The sequence below is a fragment of the Gavia stellata genome, chromosome 2 (assembly GCF_030936135.1).
Source record: "Gavia stellata isolate bGavSte3 chromosome 2, bGavSte3.hap2, whole genome shotgun sequence".
Classification (NCBI taxonomy): domain Eukaryota; kingdom Metazoa; phylum Chordata; class Aves; order Gaviiformes; family Gaviidae; genus Gavia; species Gavia stellata.
Window position 1 is genome coordinate 102,525,423 of NC_082595.1, and position 27,104 is coordinate 102,552,526.

The 27,104-nt window shown below is 37.6% G+C and overlaps 1 protein-coding gene across 6 annotated transcripts in view; it reads right to left on the minus strand.

The window, feature by feature from the left end:
- PUM2 (pumilio RNA binding family member 2) overlaps nt 1–27,104 on the minus strand; it is a 75,910-nt gene that overhangs the window by 27,346 nt on the left and 21,460 nt on the right. For 4 of the 6 annotated variants that reach the window (XM_059835921.1, XM_059835920.1, XM_059835919.1 and 1 more), the window contains exons 2-10: nt 23,223–23,291; nt 15,423–15,528; nt 14,943–15,130; nt 14,133–14,305; nt 10,529–10,799; nt 10,144–10,237; nt 8,076–8,201; nt 6,755–6,894; nt 4,880–5,018 (exon numbers count right to left, since the gene is read on the minus strand). In XM_059835921.1, coding sequence (XP_059691904.1) covers nt 4,880–5,018; nt 6,755–6,894; nt 8,076–8,201; nt 10,144–10,237; nt 10,529–10,799; nt 14,133–14,305; nt 14,943–15,130; nt 15,423–15,528; nt 23,223–23,273 — 1,288 coding nt within the window. In that variant the 5' untranslated portion in view covers nt 23,274–23,291. Of the gene's footprint in view, nt 1–4,879; nt 5,019–6,754; nt 6,895–8,075; nt 8,202–10,143; nt 10,238–10,528; nt 10,800–14,132; nt 14,306–14,942; nt 15,131–15,422; nt 15,529–17,529; nt 17,533–23,222; nt 23,292–27,104 lie in introns of those variants that run through there. The other 2 variants (XM_059835923.1, XM_059835922.1) reach the window with 1 other exon arrangement.

Genomic DNA, 27,104 nt, shown 5'->3' on the forward strand with positions numbered 1-27,104 from the left:
CCAGTAAATTTAGTTTAATACATTAATTTCAGATTTCCTGAAATAATTGACTATTGTATGACTGCTGAATTAAAAAAATGGAAGCAACTTGCACTTGCTCTTTGCATTACAAAATACCCAGTTTCTCTTGATACTTCCTTGCCACTATCTTATCTGTGATGCCACCAACAAACAGCTCATTTGAAATTAGTAATAACAAGCTAGGCCATCAGCATCAAGATACTGTCCACCACAAAAGGTTCAAGCTACCCATGAGAACTGATGGGTGCTTCTACATTCCTAATGAATACATTCTGACCTGAAACAGGAGGCCCTCTCAGCTTTCTACTCAAATCTACTAAAACAAAGCAATGTACAACTATTTGTGAAATTGCTGAGACCTTGCTAAGTACATCTGCAGCCTCAAAGGTAAAAAATTATTTGCTTTAACATCAAAAATACGATTTCAGAGACACCATCTCAGATCAGATTAAATAACTGAAGAACAGCTCTCATAGCAAAACTTGTCTTCTGCTTTCCCTTCCTTCACAGTATTCTACAAAATTTGCACCCCACCCCAGAAAGGTAACCACAAAGACAAAAACTATTTCCCAGCCCTCTCTTTTATCAAAGATAAGATGGTGACTTGCCAGATCTTCTCCTCCAGTTCCCCCTCTCCTCCTGTTTCAGTTTTTATTACCTCTCCATCACATCATCTCCCTGTGGCTGTGCAATTTCCTCTCCAAATTAATAACTATCAAAGCTCATTTCAGTGCCTTCACATTCAAGCTTACTGTGGTCTTTCACTGCACCCAAAAAACTAAAACATGCTCTTTGCTTCCTAATCACACCTTTTATTTTAGAATTCAACTGCTCTATCTACACTTACTGTCTCCAATCAGCAGGCAACATGAAAGTAAACAATCTGGTTTACCAGTACTGTGCTTTGCTGAAACGATTTCTAAATGTCTCCAAAACCGCAGACTCTGAAAATTTTATGGATTCTTTTCAAATAAGCCTTAAATGTTCTTAAAGAATGAGAGGAAATCTGTTGTCTTGGCTCATGCAGCCCATTCTTAGTGTTGATCTTATCCATCCAGTAATGTCTTCAGTGTCTTTCACTGGATACTTCACACTCTCTTCTCACATTTTTGTATGTAATACCACAAAGCTTTGCCCAGATCCCTCTCCCTTCCCTCTAAGCAACTTCCCTCGTTGATGACACCAAAACGTATGTCAGAGTTTGTCAGTTCTCTCTATTCAATTTAAGTTAACAGATGTGACACTTCTTACTGCCAACTCAATTATCTGCCCCTTTTAACACTACCATCCTGACACCTCTCTCTCTCTACTCAGGAGCATCAAGTCACTGTAGAGTCCTCTCTTCCTATGTAGAAAATTTACAGCTTCTCCCTTCTCAATATTCCCAAGATCCAATTATTTTTCCTCTGCGTACAGATTTGAAAGTTTATTCAACTCAATCTTCCATCTTTCCTTAAATGCTGCAGTCTTCACTTCAGTCTCCCAAGCTCACCAAAACCTGAACCACTATAACCTTTTGTTTGTTCCGACGAAGATATACACAGCCGTATCTCTGCACTTGTTCTCTCACAAATCAAATTCAGAACTTACGATCCTACCAGTAAATGATTTATACTGTCTATAACCATTGTAACTTTGCCAATACCGTAACTCCCTGTATGTCTGCCACAATTAAATCTGACTTCCCCGTTTCATACTACCTGGAGGCACAGAATGCACGACCCACTGCAATGTGACACTTCAAATTCCTCTAGGTAATAAAAAATGCAATGCCAATAGACAGAAATTGTGGATTTTAATGTTTTACACATTTTTTTCCGACAACTCAATTTACATGCCCATCTGCATGCTAGATGCACCGTTACAGTCAGTGCTAACAGCTTCACTTGTGTGAATTCAATAAAGCTGAGTTGCATCTTATCTAGCCAATGCAGTCAATGAAGCCTCTGGAGGGATTCAGCTGACCTGCTGCTAGACATCTATTTCGGTGTAAGCTGAGCAGCTCTGCAACCTCTGCATAGCAAGAGCACTAGGGGAGATCTCCACTGAGCACAATGGCTCCTTAGACAACTGAGGTCACATGCAGATTCCTGAATTTGGATGATTAAGCCAAGTCCAGCCATTGTCTGTGATGAGGACTGGTTTTATTCATAGAAAAGAAGAATGTATAGTGATCATATTATGATGAAATTTGGAGCACCCTCTGACTTCGTATTGCACATTTATTCAATCAGAAACTGTCTGTTTTTTAAGAATCCTTGTTACTGAAAGATTTGCTAAATTAGGACTGGAAGAATTTAAAATGTAATTGCACAACTCCAATGTAAAATGTATTTCACTTTTGATGGTTTTAAAAAAGAACCTGAATTTTTCTGAAAAGAGACTTAAAAACATTATGTGAAAAGTAACCTGGATTTCAGACACTTTCTCTTTGCACTTAGGATGAGATATATGCCTTAAGTGCTATAGGAATACACCTCCCTAAATAACTAATACATAAATACTTGAAATATCAAATTTGAAAAGTAAAACAATCCCGTAACTGGGATAGCTCATTCGTTTCATCCAACGTGAAGGCTGTGGCAAGGAGAAAGCAGCTGAAGCGATTTAAAGACAGCAGTATGGACAAGCTGAATAAATACTCTCATTTATTAGCTCACAGTGAAGCCAAACTACAAATATTCTCGCTGTAACGAATATTTAAAAGCTTGAAACTCCATTTGGACCTACACTTTCTTGCAAAACATCTAAGGCCATTGAAACAAGAATTCCACACATTTTCTGCTTATTACATTATATGTGTTGTTCAGTGGTTATTACCTGGGATTCACTTAATCACATTTTGGTATCTAGATGTAATATAATGATCTTGACTTAAATTTATAGTAAGGGAATAGAAAAAGGTACCTCTGGGGCAAAACCCACTTTATCCTGAATCAGGTAACTAAAATAGTCAGATGAATCAAGACTAAAAGTTCCTATTTCTCTTCACTAGCTCTAAAAGGAGCCTTAAGTATTTAGCTCAAATATAGACATCTAAAACAGTCTCATGATTCCCATCTAAAATGGCTTGTATTCATTTCATCATCCTCTATCATCCTCCTTCACCTAAAAAGAGGAATCACCAGTGCTCCCTCACTCACTCACTACAAAACCACCTTATGATGACTGAGAAAATATATGCCCTTTTTGTTTACATTTTGAGCCCCATTCTCTGTAACAGTGTGGTCAGTAAGGTTGAAAGCCAGTTGCACACAATTCCTATTACAGAACCGTCTGAGATACATTCACACGAATAAAGTTTTTCTTTGGCCGCCCAGGCATGCAGCAGATGGGACAAAGAACCAACCTACAATGGAAACTGAGTAAAAAGGTTCCTGCCCTCACAGAAAACCTCTTGGGGCTTGTGGAGGAGGAAAGAAGTCTTCAAGTCCAATCTTCACAGGACAGGTTCTTGCATGAGTGAGTTTATGTATTTGACCACACAGTATTACTTTCAATCCTCTGTTTGGAGAGGTTTTGTGGGTTTTAAGAACTACCCTTGAAGTACTTAAAATACATATTTATTTGGGCTGGGTCAAGGTTTCAGATGTTGATCCGTCTCAATTTAAATGTCACAGGCTTTTTACAAGGCATGGACCACTCATAGATCACAGCCTCAGAGCTCCATGTCCTACTAGTAAGTAACTACAAACATCGCCCCCCCAACACACACACAAAAAGGTACAGCTAAGCCTTTGAGGCTTTTGCTAAGATGCTTATAGCATCTCTGATATGCCTCACTGTTTGCAGGCCTTCTCCACTGCTTTGGCAGGGCGCAGAGATACCACTTGACAGGTGCTGTGACAGCACACTTTGCTGATTCCTCATTTTAGGCAAAAGAGAAAAATACTAAAAGCTGAAGATACTACTGCATGAGAAGAAATAAAAATGGCAGTTATAAAACAAAACAGACAACAAAAACACAAGAGCCAGTCTGTTCTGCAGCTGGAGGTGTAAAATTTGATCATGAGGCAAAAAGCACAATTGCAGTCCCCGAGCACGCAGCAACAAACTAACTGACTTCATAGGTTGTAAGGCGTTTCACAGCAGTGCTGACAGAGGAGAGAGAGAACCTGTACAAGTCAAATGCATTTGCAGCTACCATCAATGTTATCTAACTTAACTGTGTAAAATCTGAACTTTCATACTGAAGAATGGCCAAGTACACTGAGATTGTTCTTGCTCAGGTAATTGTACCAAACACTTGAAAGTAATGCTGAACTTCAAGCTAACACATTGTGCATTTATGACACATGTACTGAGACTCAGAATAACCATTCCCCGGATAAGTCAGAAGCCATGCACACTTAAAGGATCTGAGGCTCCAAGCTTTGCAGTGCTGCTTCTTCAAGCATGTTGTGATCTTCAAAGATGATTAAGCAGTAATTTTCTTTTAAATGACCTAATTTTGGATTCTGAACTTTAGATTTTATTATTATATGCCACAAGTAAAAAAATTACTTCAGAAAGACAAATTAATACTTCCTGTTGCATCAGAGTAACCATTCAGACAACTCACGGCCTTTTAAGACAGCATGTAGTTGCTTCATTATATATGAAATTATCCTGCAAAAATCTATGATACTTCTTGTGCATACATTTGTAACAACAAATACAGAGAAAATGCTCCAAATCAAAAATGCTAGAGGAATTTCTTGTGCTCTAAGAATCCTGTGCCAGTATGTTAATCCAAATGAACAACATAAAACTATATAAAACTCAATTCTAAGCAGCTTATCCTAAACATAGCAGGTATCTAATAACACCAATATGTTAACTTTCAGTGAATCTCTTAATCCACTGATAACATACATACCTGGCATGCCCGTAGCAAGACCCTGACCAAAAGCCAAAGCTGGATTTGCTGCTGCAGCTGCTGCAAGTGACTCTGCCTGCTGCCCTTGCTGACCCTGACTGGGAGTAAGCGGACGCTGAGTTGCTCCAGCACGCAGAACCTGGAAAAGACCAATATGACACCCCTTCCTTAAAAAGGTAAGAAAGCAAGCCCATTATATGCTAAAAAAGGTCTAGAACAGTTGCTTTGCACATTCAATGCCACTTAACTCTGATTTTCATTTTGGGAATACTCCACCTTATTGGTTTCACAGATACATACAAAGAATAAAAGGCATAAACTATTTTACTGATAAATGTGACAATGAAATATCTGCCCTGCTCTGGACAGCAGAACTCATGTATGTTCCATCAATGGCAATGAGTATAAAGAAGGAACATCTGTAAGACTGATGTATTTATGATCTGTATTATTTATTAACTGAATACCTGAACTTCCCTGATAAATGCATTTGTTTACATTAGTTTCAGGCAATTGAATGATGTAAGTCTGAATACTTCAGAGCTTGTAGTAACTAGTTTAAATAATTAACACTACACTGCCAACAGTTCTGTAAAGAAACGCACCCACTAAGTTTTAATAATTCACATAACACTCCATCACCATGCAACACAGGCTTATTTTATTATGTTCTGACAGCATACCTCTGCGAATCTGATTGAAAAGCAATCTAAATGCTTGCAACTACTCTATTCCTCTTGGTTAAAATAATCTTTTCCAGGTCCAAAACAAGAAGGTAATACAATTTACAGTATATCCCCACAAAATAGCTTACATGTGATTTGCATAAATTGGATATTGATTTTCTAGAGAAAGCAAAAAAACACTGGAGAGATTATATACATTCAGTTATCAATGCAGTTCACTGATAACAATGATCAGTAGGAGGAAAGATCCACCTGAATATTAAAACAGTGATGAAGCTACTCTGGAACTTCATGGTAACTCAAAGTCACTTCTCAAAATTTATTAGAATGGCATTGAAATTAACCATATTGGTAGTAAAAAAAATAAAATACATATTTACATTCATTCAAGTATAAAATCATTATAAGACTTGTGTTTTTCCTTTGTGGAAAAAGGCCATTTGTTTATACTGAAAGATCATATAACGGTTTTAAAAACACATCCAGAGTAACAATAGAAAATTAGCATTTTTGAAAGGTACTTAAAGAAATGGGAATTTCAACAAGTTCTTGTAACAATTGCTTATTCTTGATTTACCAAGGCAAAAATAACATATGGCACATGGAGAGGTTGTAATACAATTATTATGTCACAGACAAATATGCAGGGCAATCCTTCTTCCCCATGAAGCAACAGAACTACTGATAACACCTTTAATTCCCTACTTTTTAAAAGAGACAAAGAAAAATGTGTAGCATTCCATTCCAGCTAAAACGCAGATAATTTTTGTTCCCAAACTTGAAAGAAAAAATATCCCCCTAACAAATTACTAAAACATCTCTTTTCATCCCCTTATGGTAGCTTTCTAGATTAGTTTCAAACTTTGCATTGATTTTTGAGTAACTGTACAGGCAGCATTATCTAGACAAACATAACAGCACAATAACCTGGATTAAAGGAACTATTTTCAACTTTTTTATTTTAAAAATTGGGAGTGCAAAATAAGCTGAATATTTCTAGTATTCAGTAAATGAATTTTTGAAGACGATGATAATCGGTAATGTAAGGAAATAGAGAATTTTTGATATTCATTTATTATTTGATACAACACATCTGAATTATGTAAAATTTTCTAGAAGCTGATCCTTATATACCGAAAACGTTAAGGTAAGGCTTTAAATGCACATCTCCTTTTCATGAAGAACATACCGGTTGCTGTCCCTGTTGTGCCTGTGAAGCCGCTTGCTGATTTGCTGTGGTATTTGCTGCTGCAGCTTGCTGCTGAAATAAATTGGCTGGATACACTCCCCATGGAACACCATAATACTGATGCGGAACCACAGCAGGACCTAAAACAAGAAAACACGATTGTTCTATCTATTGCAGCTTGTTAAAGTAATTGTTTATATTGTTTGTAGCATCCCTCCTTGATCTATCTTCTAAATGTCAAAATAGAAATCAGTATTAAAAAGAAATTAATTCCCATATTAGCCAAAATAATACATTAACACAATTGGGTTAAAGGATTCACATCAAACCATACCTTCTCTATGAAAAAAGAAATACCCTTGTGAGACTCAGATGACAAACAAAAAACTTTCAGTAATCAAAGCCTGTATACCAAAGAACACTCAAAATCAGTTTCTATGCCTGGAAAAAAGGTCATTTCAGAACATCACAGAATGACCAAATTCACCCTCCTGATAGTGACATACTGAGACTTTGATCATCTATTATTCCTCCTTTCTGCATGCTTCCGTTGCTTATAAACGCAACTATTGCCTGCCTCTGCCTCCCCTTCCTACTACATCACACACTTCAGAGTGGGCCCACTTACCTCTACCAGTCTATTGATAAAGAACCCGTAGAAGAATGAGCTCTCTATATCATTGTATTGTACACTTAATGCATTACGTATACATATATTTTAGTTCTTTCTAACGCCTTTCCTGTGAAACCACCAACTGGAGATACACCTTTTTTTCAAAATCTTATGCTCAGGTCTGAGCATAGCTGGGACTTGAATACTCAGTAGTGTTGTTTCACAGCGAGATCTATTAACTTTTTAAGAGATTTTCTTGGGCTTGGGGTGTATCTGTTGTCTGGGCCTTTTAGCACGCTGGAGACCATCTTTATTCTCATGCCCCCCGGGAATGAGAAAACCTGGAATTAGAAAATTAATGCACCAAGTAAAAACATACAAGGAAAGGCTAGCTGTCTCATCTTTTGAAAATAATATATACTACTAATGTCAGATGAAACCTTATTAAGGACAAGCATTTTTAGAACAGAAGAAACCTAATTGTTGCATATAAAAGTCCAGTGGAAAGAAAGACTCAGAATCCATATATAACAGAAACTGAATCCCTTCACATTTTAGTGAAAGTTTTCAAAACTGCAATATTAATATTCCTACAAGTCTCTCCTTCCTAGAAACACATTTACGGAGAATAAACAGGATGGATTTCAGCTTTTTTCTAGTTTCATTCATTAAAATTATCAAGATAGACACTAAAAAGTGTTCAGTTACCTGCTAGGGTAGCTGCTGCAGCTAATCCAGCTGCAGTGTATGGGTCAGTACCTGGAGGAGCAGCACTGATAATGTATGGGTTTGGCACAAAAGCAGCTGGAGCCAAGCCTGCTGAGAATACGCCTGCTACAGTAATAAACAGAGTTTAATTACAGCTAACATACTTAGCAAGCATCATCATATTCAAACCAATCAAATCACAAAGCATATCTGTTAAAATCAGAACTGCTTGTACTTTGGAAGTTTGTAAGAGGAGGTATGCCATTACAGAAATCAACACTTCTATCTCTTCTTACCAGTTCTTTCTTACTAATCCCAAGGCCTAACAGCTTTGGTTTGCTGGATCTACAGACTCCAAGGAAACTTCTCATATGTACCCACCCTTTTATAGAAGAGATTATTCAAAGCAGAAGTTACCTTGCCCAACTTCAACTATCTAAAAGCTACACTAGTCTTTACAACTAAATCTGTATCAGACCAATCATCTAGTGTCTTAAGTGAATCAGCCAGACAGAATGAATCACGTGCTAGAGATACAAATCTCTTTTCACTGACAATAGGAAAAAATCTAACCAGATAGTTTAAATCAGATATAACTGGCTGTTTAAAAGCCAGATGAGATGCTAAACTTACTTTCAAGAATCTAAATTTGGTATAAGGATTGTAATGCAAAGATACAACTGAAGAAACTCAGAGTCAAACGAAGCATCACTACCCAGAGTTTCTCCCATCAGTCAGGTTCACGTACTTTCTCTAACACTGAGGCAGCAACTAGTCCAGCAAGCATGGCACATCAAACTATGTCTGTCATTCCAAATAGGAGGCCTCTTGGTAAGTTTCTACTAACATGCATATCAGAAGATGCTGCATTTCAAAGGGGTTAGATACAGCTGACTGCTCAGTCAGCACTTTATACAAAGTAGGGGCTTCTCTGCAGTTTAGCAGTCAAAGACAGGCAGAAGACACGACTTGTGGACTCACACAAACATCTCAATCTGCCATGCTCCCAGCTTTAAGACTGTATTAATCAGCTACATAACACTAAAGAGCTGCCACTTTTAAACCCCAGCTATAGGCTGCTGATCCCTGTCTGAATAGACCTCACAATCCAGCTAAACAAGCTGATGGGAAAACTTAACTGTCACTATACTGCAGGAAAACACGGACACATCCCTTTGCAGATGCTGCTTCCTATTTCTATCTGCCCTTCTGATCCCAAGAACTCTTTTTCCTGCACAGAGGAAGGAGGTCAGTGCACACACCTCAACAACCTAGTGGTGGAAGTGGGAAGGGCAGGAATCTTTAAATCTGCCCTACAGTGTCAGAATTTGAGGAGCTCCCTTCCTTAAATAAGGAATCGCTTCCATGTGTGTTCCAACCTCCCTCACCACAAACACACAGCTTCCCCACAGCGGTAGACAAAACTGTTGCCACTGAAATATAGCCCCCTTGTTGAGTTGCCAGCACACTACGAACTTCATGCATTTAATTAATTCACTGAATTATTTTAAAGGGACAGACAAAAACACTTGCTAAAGAATAATTCCATCAGAAAGAAAGGTATCTGTGAGAATAAAGAGCTATCTGTTTAAAAGGTGCCATTAACAAGAAAGAATTAACACAAAAGTTCGATTTCAAAATCCTACTATACAATGTTTTTTTAAGTGGATTATCAAAAATACTAAACTGCAATAGCATAATAGAACTGTATATTTTTGTTATTTTAGTAAATAAATCTTGTGTTTCTATCACTACTTGGAGCAGAAAAGCTTTTTTACTTTTTCTCCCATCAAAATTCAACTACTGTGCTACACAAGCAAAAATAATTTTTATTTCTTTGTACACAACAGATCGAAGTAGGCAAAAATTTACACAACAGAAAGCTCTCTCTAAGGACAGGACAGTCTTACACAGTCATTCTAAGCAGTTTTCAGGAGAACTGCTAAAATGGGCCAACTGATCAGTATCTATTTGAATTAGAATACTGTGGGTAAAACTGAAAGGATTATACCAAAGCAACACACCCACTTTTGCCAGGGATGCCTGCTGTACTTTACAGAAACCTCACCTATGTGTGGCTGCTGAGCTGCAGCCAGTGCGTATTGCTGCTGCTGGGCTGCTGTTAACTGTTGAACAGTCAGAGCATTAGTCCTCTGGAATAGCTATTGGAAAAGAAAAAGGACACATTTCAGTTTTCAAAAGTCAGGGCTATAATATCCTGGGATTTACTTACAAAAAAAGATTATAAACCAAGCTTCTATTCTAGTAAGTTACTAAACTAGAAAAATTATGCACCAATATTCTTCTGGATTAAATATACATTTATTTGTCTTTGACTAAGCCACAGGCAAAACAAAATTAAATGCATTATATGCTTAAATGACTGATTATCAAAGAGGATAATGCACAACTTAAAGGAATAATTTGGCACTGGCTTCAAGTCCAGTACTAACCTGCTGCTGAGAATTGTAGTCAAAAAGTCCTACAGTAGCTCCTGAAGAGTCCATTTGTACCTGATTGCCAGGATAGTCAAACTGTAGAGAATCAAGACCAACTTGTTCCATGGCATCTAGGTTCTGATTTTCTGGATTTGAAAATTCTTCTACCAGAGGCTTGTGGGCTGTGGGATTGGGAAGCGGACCTAATCCTTCTGTGGTGCTGGGATTGGGGCCCAAGCGTTCAGCTACTTCTGTTGGGGAGGCTTGTCGACTTCCAGGGGTACGACTGTTTAGATGAAATTAAAAGATAGGCTCTTCAGTCTTAAATAAAGCTGTCCATGGATAGAGTACAGCATTTCTATTGTAAAAGGATCTCTGAACTCAAAGACTTTACAAAGGGAAGCGACAGACTGATTTTAACAATTTCAACCAGCATGCATTGATGGCTGAAGATAAAGGACACATTTCATTTCAAAGCATAATTTTATTGATTTTTTTTTTTAAAAAAACTTTAAGACTATACAGCTCTTCAAATCACTGTGAGAAAAACAAACTAATCTTTGAGGCTGTTTTGAGTGAAATGGAGCAAATTGCGGTCACCCGTAACTTTTGGGATGGCTCTTTATTGCATTTTGGAAGAGACAGGAATTATTAGAAAACGTATTGAAGAGAAATTTAAAAAAAGGAAATGGCTAAGTGCATCTCATGACAAAGGAGAGAAAGAGACAATAAAACTTCAACTGGAAAAGACAAACATAATATAGCAAGTATCTTTCACATCTCAAAAGCAAACAATACATTTTTCACCTTTAGTAAAATGGACTAATAACTGCGTCATTTAGCATTTGACTAAAACATTTCATTTCCTACGCATCTCATTTAATAGACTACACTACACCAGATGATTGGTCAGGGGAAAAAAGTGTTCATAATGTAATCCCACTGATACCATCTCAGTTTCCCTAAGAATAAATATAGCCTGTTGTTCCAGAAAAAAACTTTAGGATGGAGCAAAATGTAGGTGTTTGATTTCTGTTGACAATAAGACAGAGATATGGAGCTGGAAATCATTTACTATGTCAAACCTCTGAAAGTTCAGTTTGCAAATATGATGGGCTGGTGAGGATTCAGATGTAGATAGCTACACTCACACATCTCTAGGTGCACTAGTCTTTAAATTCCCATCAGAGGGGATGCAAATCTAGTCGATACCATTGACAGAGCCTAGAGAGCAACTCCACTGACCAGTCACTAGGTGTTTACTTCAGGGTAAAAGCTGAATTGTTCTTATTGACTACATCCCCACTGACTACAGAGGAATCTCTGTGCACCTATAAACACCTACAGGCAAACACCTGAAGCGAGATGTCAACAGATTCACATGCTAAACACATTCCCAACCCTGTGTTTGGTTAGATTTAGGGTACCTTTATTTGGAGTGGTATCCCACTTCCTGTGTCAGGCCACATTGTTTAGACTACCAATTTTTACTGGCAAAAATCTAAGTCAACTACTAGGAAGGAGTTGTGTGACAGAATCTATGATTCCTTAACAGCGTTATTCTGTTGGCAGAACTCAATAATTAATATATTGCTACTCAGGAAACATACAACTTTGAGTCAAGTTTGCTTTATTTATGAAAATTGGGCTCAAATACAAAATGCCATCTTGCAAGATGAAACTACATTTATTCCAGCAGTACACTGCCAGACCAGTATGGTATACTGCTAATTCTAGGATAGAGACACAGCCTTAGTACTACCTGTTCTCCTCCCTCTTCAGAGCTCCGAAGTTGAAGTATCTGTTCCTCACTGAAGCACAAGATTAATGCAAAGAAATCTGCAAGTACTTAACGTATTGCCTAATACCAACTCTAAAGACTGTATAGCTAGAAAGCAGTCTTTTAGCAATTTTATTCAACAACACTGTATGATCTACTACTTTGTACAAAATACTTCAAAGATAAAGCAGTTACACTAGGGTTTTCTTTTTTTAATATAACAACCAATCTCATGATGATTGTCTATAACATACTGGCTACCATCTAAGTATCCTAGCTAGCAACCATGTCTTGCTCAACATACAAAACTTGAGTTTGAAGCCATTTAATATGCCTTATTCTTCCCAAGTGACATACAGTATCAACAAAGTGAAGAACAAAAGGAAAAAAGGCAGTTATTTCAGTACATATTTTAGTTTAAAAAAACTGTAAGTACAATAAAAATACAAGGAGGAGGACAGGACAAAGTTTCTTTGTTAATACTTATGTTTACCTAATATAGGTTGCTCCTTATATTGGTGCTGTTCTGTTGCTATAGTTAAAGTTGTGTCAATACTTCAATTATAAACCTCTGTTTGGAGGGCTTTATACCACCACTTTATACAGCCCATTTAAATTAGATGGCTTTTTTTTTTTTTTTTTGAGATGTTTACTGGCTTTGGATGCTTTTTTGCACTTGTGTATTTTTTGCTAATTTCTCTCTTCAAATAATACAAAAAGTACTTTGCAAGTAACTATTTTAAAATGGAAATACATACTGGTAAAGAAAAGCAGGACAAAATTTATTCTGCATTTTCTACATATAATAACAAAGGTAACTTTGTTTATTGTTCATATTGCAGCATGCATCCGAAAGGAGCTAATTTGAGCTCTCTAATATATGCTTGGTATTATATTTTTTTTAATAATACGTCTTGAAAAATAGACTTGAAGAATCCCTTCTTAGCCTCAGGTAAATATGTTTTTTAAAGGGTAGGAAATACTTACATATGGGATTCAAACACACATTTTAATATACTTGTTCAATTACGAACTAATGAAACCACAACCACTTGGTCACGTTCATCACATTAATACAAATTTATGAGCAGCATTCTAGTTTTCTTATCTTGTCAATTCTTCTGTATGACAGTTACAAATGCATCACAGTCATTTAAAAACAAAGATTAGTCCTTTAAAAATACCCAATTTAAAATGCAGTTTAGTATCAGGAAAAAACAGGCAGGCTGTGCTGTCATATAGGAGTTCACAGTCCAAAAGCTCGAGCTTGGTCCAAATCCCCCCCCACACACACCCCAAAGAAAACGATCAAACCACAACACCATTCTATACTGTGAATAGGTGACATTTAACTAAGTGAATAGGGAAATAGATTGTTTCTCCTTAAGTCAAATAAATGGTTTCTATAAAGACTTTTGTGGGGAAATAATTGTACTGGGCTGTGGTATCCACTAGCAAAATTAGAAGGAAGTTAAAATTCTGTAGGACTTACTCTCTACAACAAGATGCAAAAGTTAAGAATATTAAAAAGAAGCAGAGAGAGAAAGGAATTTAGTTTGAAATTAAAAGGGTTAAGTTTTCATCCCTCTTTAATTCACCGCATTTTGAAGGTACCATTTACTTTGAATAATTACTATATTAAGATGAATTTGTCTCATGAGAAGTGACACGCACATTAACAACATCCTAAGAAACATGTGGCACAGTGGGAAAGGGAGGATGTGAGGTAGGAAGAATCAGTCTGCAGCTGTGTAATGTTTAAGCTGACACACAAACCAGAAGCGTAATAATGCCCTTAAGAGACATGCTCGTCTTCTTGAGAAACAGTTAAAAGCTTACTTAAAATCTTTGCAATCGGCATCCATTCCATTTGGCAAACCTCTGCCATTTATTTTAGTAACATCCTCATCATCTCCTTGTTTAAGATCTCTGTTTTTGTCCTCCTCAAATGGAGAAGCCTTGCCTTTCTGATCTCCTTTCTCAGGTCCATCTGTTTCAGCATCTCTAGTGCCCTGAGGAAAAAGAATCTGTTTGATTCTGAGTATTGAACAGAACACAATAGGAGCACCACAAGGTGACCTAATTCTACACTACAGTGCACGTAAACAATACAAACAGTTTGTTTTCAAAGAAATTGCATTTGGTGGATAACTTGGTCATCAAGTTTCAACCACATGCAATTAATAACTGCCAAAGTGTGAAAAGGAATGCCAAGATTTATAATGGAAGAGCTAACTCAACCTTAACTATAGCGGTGCTGTTAAAGCAGTAACACTTAGAATTAGATAAAGTTTATTTTATACAGTTAAAACATCTAGTACAAAACAAACCTGTATGGAAACATAGAATAGGAAGATCTAGAATAAAGTCCATCACACATTTTAAATTAAGTTATATGCAATCTTTTCCCACCTTTATTTAAAGGTGTTAGGAAAGTACTTTAAGACAGCTATTTAATCAAGATTCCCAAACCACTTCCCTCTTCTACCCCTCCAACCAAGGAAGACAGACAGATAGCAACTACACACTTCGTTCTAAAGAAGAGAGTTAAAAAAGGAAAAACGGACAAATAGAGTAGAAAATATAACCATATAAGACAGTAAGACCATAGTATGTAACTAGGCAAGCTTAACACGCTGCTTTACTTACAAAAGCTCCTTTCCTAAACCGGGAATCCAATTTATCAGCTGGAGAGGAACTTAACACATATTCTACCATGCTCACTCCAAGGCCACCACTTTCTGATCGTGGAGACAATACAGCATTTACTTCACTGTTTCCATGAAAACCCTGTCCAGGCTTTCTCTGTACCATAATAGGCTGGGACATAGAATGGTCTGTTAAAAACAAATAAATAAAACTATTGTTTTTTTTTTTTAATACAACTTGCAATATTTCATTACAGAGACAATATTCAACAGGACCAAAATCAAATTAAATAAAAAATTCCAAACCCAGTTTCAAAAAGTGTTATTGGCACACAACCACAAGTGCAGTATACATTTTCACAATTAAAATTAAAGGAAAATCAAATTTAATACACAATTAAAATTTATAATATTAATTTACTTTGAAATAACATTTAGTAAACATGACTGATTTTTCAATACATATACATCATTCACTTACGAGGAGTTCCCCATGCAGTCTCTCTCCACTCATCACCAAGGAATATCCCTTTTTGTCCATCTTTTGCTGAATCATCAGGTTCCCAAAACTTTTTGGCAGGTAAAAGCTGTTCCAAAAGAGAAAATTATTTAAAATCTGTTTATAAATGGGCAAAAAACAGCAATACTATTAACAGGATATCCAAGTAATTCATTTTAGATACCAAAGCCAGCTTTACATAAGGAAACACACATTGCCAAGGAATAAATATAAACACTTAAAAGTTATGTTCTGTTACGGAAGGTGATGCTATGTAAAGAAATTGCTCAAGTGACCCCAAAAAGACTGAGATTCTGAAGTTATGAGGGAGAGATACAGAATATAGAAGCAGCTGTGAAAAAACCTAATCAAGTTAATTCCTTTGATAAACCAAGTCAACCTTCTCAGAAACTTTAACTAACACTGCCTTCCTTCCATGCTGGCTCAAAAGCTTGGCCTTTAACTAATGCTATCATGATAACCAGAAACAGCAGCAGTTCATTGTAAAGTTCTGTTCACTTAGAAATGCACCATGTTCCATATTTTAGAAAGCGACTAACACACACGGCGGCAAGTCAGCTCCTTCAGACCATAGGGATCTGCTGGTTACAAAACTGTGACATTCAAATTTGAAGTTCCACATACCATAGCTGTATGGTTTTTTTCATTGCTACTTCTAAAGCAGAAAGTTTCAAGTCAGATCACTATCACTTCTTGTAGTGTCTTTGAGGACAGAAGACTTAGTGTAACATGACAGAAGCACCACACAAACAAAAATACCTCAAATGTCAGAATTCTTTTTACTTTTACTTTACTATTTTTACTTTATTCCTCTAACTATTCCCGTCAGTAGCAGTACAGCTGCCAAACTCCGCATATCACATTTTCTCTTGAATACGTAATTAAAAAACTGTATTCTCAGACTACATATTACATACTTTACTAGGTCCATCAACTGAAACTACAGTGAATACAACTTGCAAAAAACAATATGGAAGAGCTCTGAAGACAGCATTGTAATCCATCAATTTTTTTTCAAAATGTAATGTTCAATTTAAAATTTAAAATTTTGTAATTTAAAAAAAATGTAATCTGATAAAGCTTTTTTTGCAGTAAAGTAGTATGTTTTGGAGCTTTGATTCTCCTGTTACTTAAGTGACTAAAAAATCCTTCTGAACTTCACAGCTGCTTAGTATGAGCCTCAATGAAACTACTAACAAAGAGTATTTTTTTAGGTATTTCTTAATGTAGCATTGAAAGAGCTCATAAAAACAGCTTAAAGAAGAGGGTAAGATTGCCATTAACAAGCCACAATATTAACACTGAAACAGAGGTGACAAGAGCTCCTCTGCAGTAACTTAAAGATTGCTGACTGCTGTTTTTCTGTGCGGTCCAGAGCTCCTACCAGAAACAAAGTATTTTGACTAGCTAACTTACTGAAATCCCTGGGTTCCTTACATAAATTCAAGGACTCAGGGTGGAGGATGATAAACAGCCAAAGCTCAACAAAACTACAGGAGAGTATTACACTTGCAAGAGTGTTATACTGTTATGACCTGACCGGACAGATGCGCCCACTTTCTTAATGCATGGGAGAATCATCACCAGGTATCAACCAAACATACTTTGGGAGCACCAGGATATTAAGTTTAACCCGAATTTAAGGGATGGAGTTAGCCATCAGGGGACAGAGAAACAGATTAAAGGAATCTTGCAACTGCAGATCAACTAAAAGCAAAAGATTATAAGTTTCAGATCAGCCTATACAATCTACTCATCCTTTTTAGCTTTATACTCTAACAAGTTGCTAGAGCTCAACCTGGCCACGGTCGTGAGGGACAACAAAAAAAGCTTCTATAAATACATTAACAACAAAAAGAGAGCCAAGGAGGATCTCCATCCTCTACTGGATGCGGCGGGGAACATTGTCACGAAGGATGAGGAAAAGGCTGAGGTACTTAATGCCTTCTTTGCCTCAGTCTTCAACAGCCACACCAGGTATCCTCAGGGTATCCGTCTCCCTGAGCTGGATTACAGGGATGGAGAGCAAAATAGGCTCCCCATGATCCAGGAGGAAGCAGTTAACGACCTGCTATGCCACCTGGACACTCATAAGTCTATGGGGCCTGATGGCATCCACCCAAGGGTGCTGAGGGAGCTGGCGGAGGAGCTTGCCAAGCCGCTCTCCATCATTTATCAACAGTCCTGGTCAACGGGGGAGGTCCCGGAGGACTGGAGGCTTGCCAATGTGACGCCCATCTACAAGAAGGGTCGGAAGGAGGATCCGGGGAACTACAGGCCTCTCAGCCTGACCTCGGTGCCGGGGAAGGTTATGGAGAGGCTCATCTTGAGGGTGCTCACGGGACACGTGCAGGACAACCAAGGGATCAGGCCAAGCCAGCACGGGTTCATGAAAGGCAGGTCCTGCTTGACCAACCTGATCTCCTTCTATGACCAGGTGACCCGCCTAGTGGGTGAGGGAAAGGCTGTGGATGTTGTCTACCTGGACTTCAGCAAAGCCTTTGACACTGTTCCCAACAGTATTCTCCTAGAGAAGCTGGCGGCCCGTGGTTTAGACAGGTACACTCTTCGCTGGGTAAAAAACTAGCTGGATGGCCGAGCCCAGAGAGTTGTAGTGAATGGGGTGAAATCCAGCTGGCGGCCGGTCACAAGCGGAGTCCCCCAGGGCTCAGTTTTGGGACCGGTCTTGTTTAATGTCTTCATTGATGATCTGGATGAGGGGATAGACTGCTCCCTCAGCAAGTTTGCAGACGACACCAAGTTGGGAGGGAGTGTTGATCTGCTTGAGGGTAGGAAGGCTCTGCAGAGGGATCTGGACAGGCTGGATCGATGGGCCCAGGCCAACTGGATGAGGTTCAATAAGGCCAAGTGCCGGGTTCTACACTTCGGCCACAACAACCCCAGGCAACGCTACAGGCTTGGGGACGAGTGGCTGGAAAGCTGCCCCGCAGAAAAGGACCTGGGGGTGTTGATCGACACCCAGCTGAATATGAGCCAGCAGTGTGCCCAGGTGGCCAAGAAGGCCAATGGCATCCTGGCCTGTATCAGAAATGGTGTGGCCAGCAGGAGTAGGGAGGTGATCATGCCTCTGTACTCAGCTCTGGTAAGGCCGCACCTCGAATACTGTGTTCAGTTTTGGGCCCCTCACTACAAGAAGGACATTGAGGTGCTGGAGCATGTCCAGAGAAGGGCGACGAAGCTGGTGAGGGGTCTGGAGCACAAGTCTGATGAGGAGCGGCTGAGGGAACTGGGGTTGTTCAGTCTGGAGAAGAGGAGGCTGAGGGGAGACCTTATCGCTCTCTACAACTACCTGAAAGGGGGTTGCAGAGAGGTGGGTGTTGGTCTCTTCTCCCAAGTGACAAGTGACAGGACTAGAGGAAATGGCCTCAAGTTGCGCCAGGGGAGGTTCAGGCTAGATATTAGGAAAAAGTTCTTTACTGAGAGAGTAGTGAAACATTGGAACAGGCTGCCCAGGGAGGTGGTAGAGTCACCCTCCCTGGAGATATTCAAGGAGCATGTGGATGTGGCATTGTGGCATGTAGCTTGATGGACATGGTGCTGTGTGGTGTTGGGTGGGTTGTGGCTTGTTGTTGTTGTGTGGTGGGTTTTGGTGTTTTTTTTTTTTTTCCCAGGTTGGACTTGATGATCTTACAGGTCTTTTCCAACCGTAGTGATTCTGTGATACTACTTACTTTTGATTTTGTAGGATAGTGGTAGAACAGAAAGCAAGCATTTCATGATATCTATAAAACCTTGGTTTTGAGAAAGAGAATCACATTTTAATTAAATGCAGTCTAAGACAAGTTCAAATATGTGTCCAGCTGAGATGAGAGTTACGAGAAATACAGAAGTGAGGGTGTCACAACCTAACACAACCTTGTCCGAATAAAACAGATCAAGTAGTATCTCGTGTCTCATAAAATGAGCATCACTTTAAAGTATGCTTACCCTGAAATTAGTAAATTCCACTATCAGACAGGTGTTCAGATAACATGACGTTAAGAACAGTATGCAAATTTAGGGCAGAACACACCGCAATACTGGTTTTGAGTTCAAAACTCATTTGCAGGATTTCCATCAGAGGAAAAAAACTGTCCACTGGTAGAAAGCAGCAATAATCCTCACTGTAAAAGTACAGGCTGTTTTGGAGGGATTTTTTGTTGTTGTTTGGGGTTTTTTTTAGGTTTGCTTTGGTTTGTTGGGTTTTTTTTTGTTTTCTTTTGTTTTTTAACTACATACATATATCCAAGCAGATACATTCAACCGCTTGCAGTCTTCATGTACTCTGGTACACAAAGAATATAGAATGTCTTTAACACAAAACATAATGCATCATCTATACCTCAAGAGGCTAAATTTAAACTGTAGCCTACTGAACATCAAACAGATTTACAGAATATATTTTTATTAAAATTTCTACAGAACAAAGAAGTCCCTCCAATATTTAAATAAATGGAATTTTTTAGAGTTTACAATTTTGCATCTCCCCAAGAGCCAGTGATTTAGATTTATTATTTATTTGACAGATGATGGATATGACATACACTATGCTTTTTATAAAGGGATGTCTTAGCTATTGAATTGCCATATAAATGAGCAGTCCTAGCAGCTGTGAACTATTTCACTGTGGAACTCAAAAAGAGTACTTTTCAGAAAAACAAGTGTGTTCCTCTTTAACAGACAAGAAAAAGACCCCACTTGATTAGTTCTACTGAAAAACACTTAATCAAGAAGTCATCAGAAATCAATAAAAGTAGCTAAAATCATGATGCTTTACCCTTTGATAACATGCGTTTTGCTCAATATTTCCTGCATTTAATTCAATAAAAAAAACTTTACAAAGAGACATCCAATCCTAATTCAAAATAATGGAAAAGATTGCCATATTTCTTAGTAAGCTCTTCCAACAGTACACTAAAAAGTGTCTTTTTCAGTGTCAGCACTGATCCCTGTTATGTCTCTGCCAGATGAACAAAGCCCTTTTCTACACATAGATAATAACCAATTATGCTAAAGCTGCCTCTTAACCAGCTCTCTGATAAGTAACTGCACAGTCTTGATTACTGGCTCTTGAATTAAAGATTTTTTTACTATTTAACTCATTTTTAAGATCAGAAGCTATTCCTACAGAGCCTTCTACAATTTCTCTGAATGAAGTTTTGACACCAGAAATGGATACATTGTCCCCAAAATACCCTCTAAGTTTCTACAAGAATAGACATTATCAAAAAAGATTTAGTTTTATGTTCTGTTTGGCAATTAATTTTATGTATGCCTGTATTAGGTCACATTAAAGGCCCTGAAGCCCACTATGCTGGCCCTGAAATAGCAAACAACAGATGCCTAGAAAAGAGAAATAGAACCATGTGTCAGTATGTCTTCAGAATATTATCACGACCTTAAGGGTCATGATAGCTTTTGGGATCTGGAGCCAGAAGCATCATCTGTGTTTAACCAATCCTACAGCTAAAATTTTAGGAGACATTTAGAGAAAGACGCCTGCAATAGAGCAGATCTCCTGCTAATAAAACTTTAGTCTGTTTCTTCACAGAATAAATTAACAAAGAATTGCAAGACAGAAACAGATCAAGGAAACAGTACATCTGGCTCACATTATGCTGTCCCATTCCCAATACTGATTGATACCAGGCTCCATCTGAATGCAGCTCAGATGGATAGCTTACCAGAAGGATTTCCAGTATGTATGATTTCCAAAATGTGTTATAGTATAATGAAAACAGATTTCATACTGTATTCCTTTACATTAGCACATGGAAGAAATACTTTGAGGATTCACAAACAGTCTTGATTTTAGTAATGATGTGAAAAGTAAGACTTAACAGCCTCCTAATATCAAGTATTGATTCCCAGTCAGGGAAAAAAAAAAAGACCAAGGAGGATTAGAATTATGCACAAGAAATTAATTTCAATTCAGAGAAAAATCTATCCCGACAGAGCAAATGAGGAAGAGAACAACTTCCCAATAGCTAGAAGCAGATCACTTGACATGACCTCCCTTTCACACCTTTCAAAGTACACAGAAGGTAGCAGGTAGGAACATACAACTACCAATTCTAGCTTACATAGGTATTTATGAGGACATTTCCTTTAATATTTTGGAAGGTTATAATCAAAAAGGTTAAAACAGCCATGGAATCTATTCCAGAACTACTTCATTGTTGTGCAATACATTAAGAAAATTACTGAGTAAGTTAACCTAGCTATGCGAATCTGTATTACTTCAAGATATCTGGAAGACACCGTTGAAATGAAAGACATAATAACCTGATAAGTGCAGGGGCACAATACAGTATGAATTTTTGATGCTATATTACTGTACCAGAACTCCGGCTTTTTGTGCGTTTGTTTTTTTTGTAGGGCCTTTTTTTTTTAAACATCTTCACAGATCCACAGAATACCACGAAAGAAACAAACAAAATCATAATCATGCAGAAATATCTCCCTCAGTCTGAGATAACCTAAAGATCTGTATGAACAGCTACGTATACCTCAATTTAATTCCCAAGCATCTGTGCCATCCTTCACTTTCAATGCTTTCAACCTTTCGGAGTACTTCGTGAGCGGCAAAAGAACACACACCAACATGAATTTTACCCATCCACTCTATCACACTGTTAGTAAGGTATCTGTGATAGTATCAACACCTTTACCTTTCAAAAAGAGTTTTAAGAGCTGGGGGGCTGAGGGGAAGCAAGCATATCCAGTGTGGCTACTCAGCTTTCTAAAGAACAGGGCTTCATCTATAATTGCTTTTTCAAATGGGAGATGGTTCAAGAAAGTCAACATGGAACTCTGGATGAAGCAAAAACTGCTGAAAAGCCAACTGATGGGTTAAATACTTCATTAAAGTAAAAAAAAAATCAAGTAAGAATAGCCATGTGTCAGCCCAGAAATGTTCAGCAACTAGAACATGGCATTTGTTTTTCATCCATAAGTTATGGTTTCCATAGAGAGCACAGTCCTATCATCATTTCAAGAAAATTAAGCTGAAATACTGTCATTGGTTCAATTATCAACTGAATTAGCAAGACAAAAGGATCAGTATTTGAAATCTGAATTTATTTCATGACCATGTGCTGTCAGGGCAAGTAACCGTAATGCATGTTGATTACTTTCTACAGATCAGGGAACTGCTTTTGAAGGAGCTAAGTCCTCCTCCATGATCTTAATTTCACCCCCCCCATTACACTGACTTAAAAAAAAAAAAATCAAACAAATCAAAAAAAGTCCTTCTTCCCTCTAGCTAAAATATACAATAGGGCTCTTCACCCTGGTCAACATCTTCTTTTAAGCAGTAATTACCAGTAAAAAAATAGTAAATTAAATTACCACACATTTCTGCTAGGGTATGCCAGTTTCACTTTTTCTGGAGCCAAACCTTTTTCAGATCCCAGTCTCCTTGGCTTCTCAGAGGTAGCAAGCAATTGTTTAACTATCTTAGATACAGTGACACTGGAAACATGCTTTATTGCACAGAATTGCACAAACTTTCAACAAATTACCCTGTCACTTGCCCAAGAGTATGTCATCTAATAAGACTGACACAGATCCAGTCAACAACCATCCCAGTTTTCTTGCAAAGTACTTAGTTTATCTTCACCTTAGAACAGACATCAGTTGCCTGAAAAATCAATTTGGTCTTAAGAGAAGCTCTTTGTTTCATGTCATATTATTTCAGACTTCTTAAATTGTATCAACATTTCCAAACCACCAACTGGATTTTCAGCCCTCAATAATTACCTCTCCCATTCCCCGAGATTCTAGGGCAAGAGCTTGAAACTCATGATTCATCTCATCCACAGATCGAACCTGTAGGAGGAAAAACAAAAGAGCGATCCATTAGCCAAATACATTTTCAAAAGTTGAGTTTGCAATACTCCACAAGATTTTGGACAACTGAAAGCACACACAAAATTTGCTACTCAATCTAGGCTGAACATGAGTTTAGATTTTGTGAACAGATACAGTCAGTGACCAATTTAATGAACCATGCTAATATAATAACATGCAAGAAATTCTGAGAGATTTAAGAATTTTAATCTTCATCTATCTGGATGGGTATCACTCACTATGGAAACAATGACCAATATTACATTTGCAACAAATGCAAAAAAAAGTGAAATTGAAGATTTGGACATACACTATCCTTTGGAAAGGAGATGAGCCGTTGCACAATGTTACTCAGTACTCTTAGCAGCAAACAAAGAAAAGCTCACAAGACAGGTCACAAAAGCTACTAGCAATGAGTTGCCTTTGGAAATCTAGTAACTGACTGCATTATCACAATTTCTCGTGCTTTCTTCCAGGAAATATCACTCTTTCTTCTCTGTGTGTGTGGTTTTTTTTTTGTTTGTTATAAATATGAAAGGTATATTACTAAAGCAGGAGTTGCTGCTGCAACAAACCACCTCTTTTTCCACAGCATGCAGACACAATGCACTGGCTGCATTCTTTCCTGAGAAAATGGTTTCCACAAGGAATTTTCAAAGCCATGACAAGCTTAGAAAAACAAATGAAAAAGGGAAATTCAGAATTGTTTCTCCCCTTCCCCTCTTCTTCAACAGTGAAATGCAGCAGAATAAAATGGTGAAGTTATTCAAGTTCAAAGTAAAATTAAAGTTTCCCTCCCAATACCAGTGTCTCCTGAGAAGTTAATTTCACCTAGTAAAATGAAGTTACTCCATACAGCTGATGACACATTAAGATCACTTTTCAAAAAAAAATACTCAAATTCTAGGCAAAGGAACAATCTTGTGCTTTTAACGTTCTGGCGTGAACAACTTTTCCAGTTCTTTCTTAACATTGGAAAAGTGTTAATTACCTGTCAATAGATGCTCTATTCTCAAAATTCTACTCTCAAAACATTGTTATTGCCCCATAATCATTGTAAGTCATTAACTTGTGAGGTTGAGTTGCTCTGTACTTTTGAGGAAGAAATTTCACAGCTCAAAGAAATATGCCCTCAGGAAGAACAATATTTTATTTAAGATGGATTCTGAAACCAATTCCCAACAACTTCAGTGAGCTACTGAAGAGCAAATTTAGTTTCACAGTGAATTATTTGGGGGGGGGGAAAATCAGCACCTTGACCTTTTTCCAGTGATGCTGACATTTAAGTCAACTAGGTTGATTTTATTGTTTTAAAAATTGAAAGCAGATTTTAATGTACCCTTAAAAAAGCTAAAGACATTTTTTTCAAATTAATTTAAAAATAGATTATTTATAATTTATGTGAAAGAAGCTCTTTTTTGATTAGCTCCAAGGGATATTCAAATCTTTGTGCATGCACACAGAAAAATTAACTGTAGAAGAGGAATTATTTAGAAAGAAAAAATTGGAAATTCAAATTTTGAAGACTTCTGAATTTGGATATTACAGTTTCTGAAATCAGAACTTCTTCTATAGATGGTTGAGTGACTTGACTACTTACCATAAGCCACTCCCCATGCTGAAGTCATGCACTTTAGTTTCAATTACAATCAAATAATTAATTATATACTTGTGTCTCAAAAGGTAGCTTTGTTCTAACAGTATCTCTAAACAAAATTTGTGCCTAATGCTTGCCAAACTATATTTACCATAAACAGTACCCAAATCACTGTTAGATAAAAACAACTAAGCTTGAAAGATGTCAAGTTTTTTGGTTGTGGTCTTTTTCTTTGGTTTGGGTTGGGGTTTTTTTTGTGCTCCTGGTTTTGTTTGGGTTTGGTGTTTTTTGTGCTGCAAGACCTAATACCAAACACTTATTTTTCACAATTCAGCAAAGTTCAAAAGCATGGCCACATGCACTTTCAAATCTCTAAGAAAAGACAATCCAAGAATCCGGGTAATACCACAGCGAACTCTTTTTTTTCCCTGAGCAGTTCCGAGTCAACTCTAAGAAACTGAGGTTTTCCGAAACTGTAAATAAACTTTAGTACACTGAACACTGATTTTGCTCACTGTCCCCTTCTTATCAAGGTGAAATTTAAGTTAGTGTTATCTATTGCTATCGGCAGCAAGAGGAATAATGCAGTCTTTTTACTGTAGCAAAGAGGGTCTCCATTTCTGTTTCCATGAAAAAAGAGCAGCCCACAAAATCCTGTCCCGTGTCATGAATACATGTTTCACAGATCAGTTTTCAGACTGGAGAAAAAAAGGCAGCACTAATATCTTCCACAGATCTGCTTTCTTCAACACTAGCTCTACGACTACAAAAACATCCAGAATGATGACAACCAGGCTAGATCTACTACATATAAAGATATGCCCTCTCCCTGAAGGAGAAACTTCAGTTAGGATCATCTATATTACAAGGAAGTTTTATTTTCTCTAATTCAATGCCAACACTCACCTAATTCATATGCTTCTGAAATAAACATTTTTAATATATACTTTTTTACCTCAAATTCAGACATTAAAAAATTCTCTGTATTTATTCATTCCCTGTCATCTGGAATAATTCATAAATCAAAAAAGAAGCCTATGAAACATACTGCTCAACATTTACAAGTTTTTCCTGGTTTCGGTTGATGAAATCTTTTTTTTTCTTGGGTTTTTTTTTTCCTCCCTCACGATCACTCTGAAGACTCCTGTTTCTCCATTTACCACCTACCTACTGTTGGGATTAGTTGCTAGATCCAATCTTAGTTTTCAGGAGTTGAATGCTAATAAGCTTTCCAACTAAGAGAAGCTTCCACACTTCTGACACACATCAGATCATTCCACAGGGCCCCCAAATTATGCACAAATGGATACTACACACCAAAGCAGTCTATAGGTATAACAATTCCTCACACAGTGCTGTTAAATAGATAGAACGGCTTAAGCATATCCATGAACCCTTCCCCTTTGACATACCAATAGAAAATTCTGACCTTTTTCCCCTTCCACAGAAACTGGATACAACATACCAGCATGTATTAGTCCATTTTTCATCACATCATTAGGAACGAGATTTTAACATAGAGTAAAAACAAAAGTGTATTTTTTTAGTAGACTCTTTCTTCCTGAAGTTTATGCTCTCTCTCCCCCTGAACTTCACAAAATAATTTATTTTAAAGCTAGAGGCGAATGAAAAAACCTTCCCTTACTCTGTCAAAACTCCTAGTAAGATTGTTATCTCATTTCTACTGTATTTCACTACTACCTCACACTACGTCCACAAGACAATCCTCAATCCTGAATGCTGCAATGTTCAATCAGTAAATTGAGCTCATGATAGAGCTAAGCACATCTAGCCAGCTACTGACAAACAGGTCAGGACTGCCTGCCTTCCCCCAAACAGCTTTTACTACTCACCGTGCAATGAACTTGGTAATCATTAAGTAAAAGGTTTGATTCAGAAGTTTTTTTCCTTCTTTTACTGTGCACAAGAATTTCAACAGATCAGCCAGCTGAACTGGCTAAAACATCACAGCAGCAAGACGACTGCATTTGACACAGGGAAAGCAACAAGGAGAAACTGGTCTGGAGCAAGGTGGAGTAGGAGTACCTGCTTAGCGGCAGCTAGATGATAAACCAGTAACATTAAACAGTGTCCTGACATAACTCAGGACAAAATTCAGGAGGCAGACTGTTGACTGGATAGTCATATAGGATTACCACAAGAAACACTGCTTAAAATAATATCCATTTCTGGAA